General features: G+C 39.0%; 2 protein-coding genes across 4 annotated transcripts; both read right to left on the bottom strand.

Moving 5' to 3' along the window:
- Positions 1-1,094: 1,094 nt before the first annotated feature.
- LOC105354861 (ecto-ADP-ribosyltransferase 5-like) lies at positions 1,095-2,716 on the bottom strand. Of its 3 annotated transcripts, none has more exons than XM_011480001.4 (4): positions 2,577-2,716; positions 2,367-2,452; positions 2,080-2,172; positions 1,095-1,968 (listed from the first exon to the last, which is right to left on the bottom strand). In XM_011480001.4, the coding sequence occupies exons 3-4, from the start codon at positions 2,134-2,136 to the stop codon at positions 1,252-1,254; spliced, it is 774 nt and encodes a 257-aa protein (XP_011478303.1). In that variant the 5' UTR covers positions 2,137-2,172; positions 2,367-2,452; positions 2,577-2,716; the 3' UTR covers positions 1,095-1,251. The 3 variants fall into 3 exon arrangements, with proteins under 3 accessions (XP_011478303.1, XP_011478298.1, XP_078805884.1); XM_011479996.4 differs by having other exon boundaries at positions 2,080-2,175; XM_078949758.1 differs by lacking the exon at positions 2,577-2,716 and having other exon boundaries at positions 2,080-2,175; positions 2,367-2,498.
- A 2,222-nt stretch (positions 2,717-4,938) lies between these two features.
- On the bottom strand, positions 4,939-7,173 carry LOC101161465 (GPI-linked NAD(P)(+)--arginine ADP-ribosyltransferase 1). The gene is made up of 4 exons (XM_078949741.1): positions 6,962-7,173; positions 6,331-6,694; positions 6,066-6,205; positions 4,939-5,983 (listed from the first exon to the last, which is right to left on the bottom strand). The coding sequence occupies exons 3-4, from the start codon at positions 6,201-6,203 to the stop codon at positions 5,096-5,098; spliced, it is 1,026 nt and encodes a 341-aa protein (XP_078805867.1). The 5' UTR covers positions 6,204-6,205; positions 6,331-6,694; positions 6,962-7,173; the 3' UTR covers positions 4,939-5,095.
- Between the last annotated feature and the right edge of the window lie 252 nt (positions 7,174-7,425).

A 7,425-nucleotide genomic window follows, 5' to 3' on the forward strand; every position in this document is an offset into this window, starting at 1 on the left:
TATTTGTCTTAAAAAATATCTATATTTGCTTAAGTTTTCTTTAGATAAACAGTGAAGTTATTTATGTTAAGTTAAACTGTTGGCAAAGATTTTGAATATAGTATTATCAGTGTTTTATTATTTGTTTTATTATCACTTTTTTGAAGTTACTGTAAGTGTAGGAAGTGCGCCCATTGTGTAGGTTAGTCGAATGGGATGTCAGATTGTCTATCAAGGGATTCTTTGAGTGTTATTTTGTTGGTTTTGGATGTTAATCCAATCACAACATCTGAGGGCGGGACGACTGAAACACCGTGTGCGTGTTGAACAGACTACGTTCAGAAATTCTCTGACGGTGGTGGATGCAGAGTTCACCAAAGGAGTTCAAAGCATACGGAATACTGCTGAAGGTAAACTTTTTGACAATATTTGTGTATATAATAGCGCTGAGTTTTACAATGCACAAAATGAGAGGAATGCTACAGCATGTAACTTGTTAGCTGCGATTAATTCTGTGACCCAACGTTACGGTAAAAAAAAAATGTAAACGGTGCTAATGTAGTGAAGTTTAAACGTTAGTTAACACCCTTGAATTGAGAGGTTGTTTGGGAATATTAACAAGGCATGTTTGTGCATTGGCTGAGGAGCAGGAGCAGGAGCAGGACCAGGACGTGCTCTTGGATTTTTCCTGTAGGCATCTGACGGCGATCCAGAAAATTCCCGCTGGGACCAGGTCGTGCTCAGTGAACATCGAACGAGAGTCCATTTCCAGTTTTGGGTCAAGTTCCTCTTCCCTCTATAATTTCCAATAACTCAATACGCCATGGAATCTGCACTGACTGACTAGGAGGCAGTGAGTACAAAAACACTGCATGTGCTTATTTTGTTTCACTTTTAAGTGAAGTGATCACTAAGTTTTAGACCCCAACGCTCCCAAGCAACGACACAGGCTGCAAAGGGTATTTTGTTTATTTAAAAGAGACATTTTCTGAGTTTGTAAGTTTGAGTTTGACAGCAAAATAATTAATCCCAGACAGTGTCTCCCTTTTCCACTAGATGGCGTAACAAACACAATTTCATCGTCAAAGGAACTCCACATTACAAAGACACACACATTTTTTTTTTAATTTTTTTTTATTTTTCCAAGGTACGCACTGATTTCTTGAGACACTTTTGCCTGTTTCTGTTGCTTTTGGTTGTTGGTATTTCAAATAAATTCAAAGGATCTGCATTTTTTTAGTCCAAAATTCTCATCCATGAGACATGGAGGACTTAGAATAGTGCACAATTGTACTTTGAAAAAGGTTTCTCGGTGCTCTTCAATGTATAAACAACCTCACATGGAAGCTCCTGCTTCTTTGCTCTTGTCTCTATATTTGTGACTTTAAACACCTCGTAAGGAGGAATCAAGATTTCTGCCTCTGCTTTTTCAAACTTTGAATATGGTGAGATATCAGCTCCAAAGCACGTTTCAATGACAAAACAGCTTTTGTTTCCAAAATCTTTTTCCAATTCTTTGCTTTGGCTGGACTCTAAAGGATACTGTGAGGAGGAAGCAAAATAACCAAAGCGCATCTCCTTGTTAAGAACATCCTGACTGAAGGAGGCAGTAGTTCTCCTGTAGGCAGTGTAACATTTTCCTTTTTTCTTTTTGTCAAGTTTTTTTAAAGCGCTTGTAAGAAAAAAGTGCAGGGAGTGATAATTAAATCTCTTCTTGTACTCAGTTCCCAGTTCTCTAACTTCCTTATTTAAGTCACTGTAAATTTTTGTCAAAGCATTTGTGTAAACATAAATGGCCACAACCTCAGCTCTACTCAAAATTGTTGTCAAAGATGTTGTCATCTCTGCTTCATTCCAAGCAGCACGAAATATCTTATTTTTGTTTTTCTCGTTCTCCAGGAACTCTTTTTCCACTTTTTCAGACATTTTGTCTTCACAGCCCTCATACATGTCATCCACAGAGTTGTCAGCCATGTCCAAGGGATAAACCTGCCATAGATGTATAAAAAGGCATTGTAATTGTTAGTACTGATGCTGTATACAGAATAACTACAGAATGTTACCAGTGAGACACGATCAAGCCTCATTGGTTCATTTTACCTTTGCAGTCACCATGGAGGCTCCAAACATCAGCAGAAAAGCAGCCCAGACTGACATCTTTGTGGTCGGATCACTGCTGGACACAAAGCTCCCCTGCTGGAGCACAGAAGATAAAAAAAATGTGGGAATTATTAAATTAATACTAAACACGTAATTGTACACATAAATCCTTCAACTTTGTTAAATTAGGAACTAAATTCTTGTTTTAACATTTTCCTTAGTTTGGTAAAATATCAGCCCACCTAACCAGTTCAACAGAACTTTCATTTTCATTTCCAACAACAAACCTTTAGAAGATTAGTTGCTTATCCAACAGTCTATTTTTGCAGTCAGGGGCCAGACACTCTGCTGTCTTCCTGATCCTGGTTCTTTCCTGATTGAAACAAGAAAAAAATTCATTGCAGAATTAGCTCTACATTCATTGCTAAGGCACTCCAGCATCCCTGGCCCATGAAGACTCATAATTGTAACAGTAATGTAAGTATTCCACAACATACCTGCAGCACTGCACGATGTCCATGTCCCTCGTTTTTTACCTGGACTTTTATAGCAGTCTCCTCAGTGATAAAATTAGATACAATTATGCCTGAAACAAAGTAGCAGGTAAAAATATTTGCATGGATTGTTGTACGTATCTTTATGACGGGGGACACTACAAAGAAAGCTTTGTGTTAGTTCTGATCAAATCATGTTAAGCCAACAGTTTTAAGGATGCAAAGAGTTCATGCAAAAAAGTTTTTAAAAAAATTGCTATGCTGAAGAGTAGCTTGATTCTTTTTTATGTTTAGAAATAACTTTTCTTTAAAATGTGTGATTCGTTTGCAAATCATTGCAGTTTTGCTGTACTGTTGTTGAATTTGAATTTGTTTCTATTTGTAGCAATATAGAGTTAATTTGACATACTCTGTAACAAAGAAATGCTACACTTATCACAGAAACCTGCACAAATTTCAGAGGAAAAACAGCAGATCAAAGAAAAAGATTTAAATATTTCAATACTAATTCTCATTTTTCTTATAGTGGTTTGTATTCTTTAGTTTCTGTCATTTATTGGCTGACATGTTATTTGGTCATGTGACAGGAGAAGCTGAAAATGGGTTTTGGAAAACTCAAACGATACTTATTCTTTTAAAAATGAGACCTGGTGTGAACTTGATGGTGTTGCTGCTGCTTGATAAGACAACCTATTACAATGTCTGACAAAACAGAGAAATGACTTCACTGCAAATATTTAGCCTGAACTGCATTTCCAACATTAACTTTAATCTGTGTTAACTGCAAGTGTAGTTGGCAAAGCTTAAGCAAAAAGTTGGACATTTTATGGACATGACTCTTACTGCTGCAGATTTGTTTTTAAATTTTACTGTGTTTACAGCTTTTTTGGTTTTATATAACTTTGGGATTTGAATTTTAGTTAACAAAACTCATTTTGTTATTATTATCAACACTTCATAGATTTGTCATTTAAGTCTGCTTGAGCAGGAAATAAATAAAATCAGGTTTGTTTGAGACACTTTTGTGATGTAACTAGACGTCTGAAGTGATAATCTAGTGTCCTCCATCCTCACTCATGATTAGAAACAATGGTGCAGTTTATTGATCAGGAATATAGATGAAGATGACGTCTCACTCACCCACTGGCAGGACATCATTTACAGCCTGCTTTGAATACCTGCATGTGTGCAGAATAAGAGCTCATTTATCAAAGAACTTCAATGAAGTGGGTGCACTTATCTAATTTTTGCATGACTGCATGTGAGTGTGAAACCGCACATTTGCTGCTGTTTTAACCCTTGTGCTAAATTAGATGACCCCACCCTTACATTGACGTGTTCACCCTACCATGACAAAGCTGGAAAGATTTCATGTAAACCATGGACACCAGTGAAGATCACAAATCATTGAAGAAAAAAGGTTCAGAGCACTGTCTAGTGGGTCTAGATGACCCAACTCCCAATGTTAAAGTGCCTAGGATAGCACAAGGGTTACATGTGTCTTCTTCAGAATCCTAAAACATGATACACTTTGACTATTGACATTTTAAACTAGATATAAGGTTCATAACAAACAATTTTGTCTCTTCAGTTCTATTTTATCCATCAATTTGTGAGGGGCGTCCTTTAAAAATTAATCTTTTAACATATCAAAATTTACTAATATAAAATGAAATGTATATAAAATTCATTAAAATTGATTTCTATGTGATTTTCTGTTTCTCACTGTTCAAGTACCCTACCATTAGGATGAATAAATGTCAGTTTTTTTAGGTGGGCAAACCACCAAAGTCAGCAGCGCATCAAATACTCACAGTGGTGCAAAAAAGTATTTAGTCAGCCACCAATTGTGTAAGTTTTCCCACTTAATAAAATGAAAGAGGCCTGTAATTTGCATCATACGTTTACCTCAACTACAAGAGGCAAAATAAGAAGAAAAATCCAGAAAATCACATATAGCCGACACCAAAGAGCTGTCCAAGGACACCAGAAATCAAATTGTTGACCTGCACCAGGCTGGGAAGACTGAATCTGCAATCGAGTGATATTTGACACAGCGAGGATGATGATTTGCTAATGGGTTTTTAAAATTTTTATTAATTTTTTATTTTTATAAATTTGGTATCGTTTTTTTCAGAATTCACTCTAATTTTTTAGAATTTGCTGTAACAATTTCAGAATTTTGCTAAAATTATTTTAGAGCTTCAACAGTAGTTTTGCCCCCCTCCCGCCACCCTAAATAAAAATGTTCTAGCTCTGCCCCTGCATGTTGTTCATTCATTTCTGATCATGGACACATCACCGGAACCGAAGAAGGTGTTTCATAGTGACATCTGATAAACGGGTAGAAATAATGAGACGGATATTCCCAACACATTTCAGTTTAAAAATCATTCAATATTTTTTTTAAGAATTGAGGATGAGTTGCTTATGAGGAAACATTTAACTGTTTAAATTCCTTTTGCATCAACATCACAATTTAAATACTACCTTGGAGGAAGGATTTCATTTATTTTCGCTGGCTAACTCAACAATAACACACCAACCATCAGTAAAAGCAGAGCTCCCAGCACAACAGCGACAAAACGTGTCTGCTTTCCTCTGACAAGAACCATAGAGCAAACCACCAGCAGGAGTGCACAAATCCACACCTTCACAGTGCTGTGTCCGAGCCAGAATGTTCTGGCAGCTGCTAAAAATGTTTCACTTCGCTCTTCTCCAAGTTTGCAGTTCTGGTCGGCTCTTGGTACTCTGGTGCTTTCCAGCTTGTAGACCACGCTGCACCAGGGCTCACGCTTGGAAACTTTAGTGATTTTGAAGACCTCATAGGTGGGGACGAGCACCTGCCCCTGCTGCTTGATGCCGGAGTAATACGTGATGTCAGCTCCGTAGCACGTGTAGATCTCAAAGCAGGACACGTTGCCATGAAGTTCAAATGACAGACTGCTGGATGCTGCCCAGACAAAATGACCAAAACGCACCTGTGTGTGGACCACATTTTGGTCAAAGTGTTTCCACGTCCTGAGGTAGGTGGTTCTGCACGACGTCTGATTGTGACGCAGGCTCTGAATAGCGTCAGTCAGGAAAAAGTACAAGTAGTGGAATCTAAACCTGTGCGTGTTGTACATGTGCTTCCCTGTCTTCACGGCTTTGTTGAAAACCTCCCGGATGTGTGACAGTTTCGTGTACATATACATCGCAATAGCGTGGTCTTCTTTTAAGCGCTCGTGCACAGGCCTATTTGCATATTTCTCAGCGAAAGCCCAGGCCTGGCTGAAGTTTCCATTGTAATTCCACTCAAACACACCAAACAGGTCAATCACTGCGGCGGTTTCAGGTCTGCAGCCTGCATACATGTCGTCGATGGAGTCTGTAGCCATATCCAGAGGTGAAACCACCACTTCTGTTTTCTGCAGATATGAGAAAACCAATAACAGGGATAAGCATCAGCTAAAACGCAATTTTACATCACAAAAAGAGTTCGAAGCTTACCTCGAGAGGTCTCTGAGGCCACCAGAGTATCAGAAATGGGTCGTTCAATAACAAAAGCAACACCAGTGCTGCCATGGAAAAAACTGCCCATTTTCTCAGGATGCCTATCCCAGACACAGCTCCTTTCACAAGCTTCATATCTGAGAGAGCACAAAACACCAAGAATCAGAGACATTCATCTCAGTGTTACAATAAATGCTTAAGACAACAGATAGCAAATCAATTCTACCAAAAAATATCGTTTCAAGTAAATTTTCCGCCTTACCTTTTTTAGGTATTTAGAGCAACATGTCGCTTCTTCAAAGAGGAAAAGTCAGCGGGTACTGCTGCATGGTTGTTTGCAAGACAGGAAGTTCTGCATACAGGACTTACAGGTATGGCAGAGCAGATCTCTTTTCACCCTCGTGTTATGTTTGCGAAATCTCTGCAATTATCTACAGAGCATTTAAAAACTACTGCGGAGTATTTCTACAAGCTCATTCCTCCTACCAATCCCGTAAATTTGTATCTTACTTCAGCTTAAACACGTCTGCATCTCTCTGTTGGTAGATAAATTCCTGCTTGTGTTATTCAGGTTTGGCCGTCAGGCTTCAGGTGGGAGGTCCTGCATGTGGTTACACTGGAAAATCCTGTTTGGTGGCAAACAGAAGCAGCAGATTCACCACACATTCTTAACCTACAATAATGCCTATTTTTTAACATCCCCTTGGTAATCTGCAAAGGTTGAAAGTTCAAATCTGTCTGCTCTGGTTTCGATGTCTGGATTCGTTGTAGTTTGTCCCCGTTTTATTCTTTCTAGTGCATGAAATGCTCATTTCTCTGGCAGGAGGCCAACACAAGAATAACAACTGAAGCCCAATCTGCCATGGTTGTAAAGAAAAACAAAGTCCAAAAACCTTGAGATTGGGCCTTATCAAGTTTCCTGTTTATAAAGAAGTGTTGAGGTAGCCCTCCGCTAGCCTCGCCAAGTTGGTTGATGAGGAAATGAGATACAAAAATCATGTTTAGAAAAATCAAAGTTGAATCAAAGTTGTACGGAGCTCCGGGTGTCAAGCAGCTTGCAGTAAAACGTAGGCAGATTTTATGGCAGCATTGGCGTTTCCTGTCTGAATACACACAAATTGTAAAGGAGAAAACACTCATTTCCACGCCCCGCTTCCTGTCAGGAGGGGAGGAGTATACTGATCACTTTTTGGCTTCATATGGTCCTGGAGGTGTGGCTCGTACTCTAACTAGTTGGGATATGGGTGTCCATCTGGATGCAGCGTCCAATCAAATGGCTCTGGATCCAGGCTCCTGTCACACAGCTGAACGAGGTCATTCTGCTGCACTGTGGAGCAACACCCAGACGAACGTTTCC

This window comes from Oryzias latipes, chromosome 1 (assembly GCF_053564925.1).
Source record: "Oryzias latipes strain Hd-rR chromosome 1, Olatipes_Hd-rR_3.1".
Classification (NCBI taxonomy): domain Eukaryota; kingdom Metazoa; phylum Chordata; class Actinopteri; order Beloniformes; family Adrianichthyidae; genus Oryzias; species Oryzias latipes.

Coding starts and splice junctions, on each gene's coding strand:
- LOC105354861 (XM_011480001.4), bottom strand. CDS start 2,136: ATGTCAGTCTGGGCTGCTTTTCTGCTGATGTTTGGAGCCTCCATGGTG. Junction 1,969..2,079: donor CCTCCATGGTGACTGCAAAG/GTAAAATGAACC, acceptor CATCTATGGCAG/GTTTATCCCTTGGACATGGC.
- LOC101161465 (XM_078949741.1), bottom strand. CDS start 6,203: ATGAAGCTTGTGAAAGGAGCTGTGTCTGGGATAGGCATCCTGAGAAAA. Junction 5,984..6,065: donor GGCCTCAGAGACCTCTCGAG/GTAAGCTTCGAA, acceptor TCATATCTGCAG/AAAACAGAAGTGGTGGTTTC.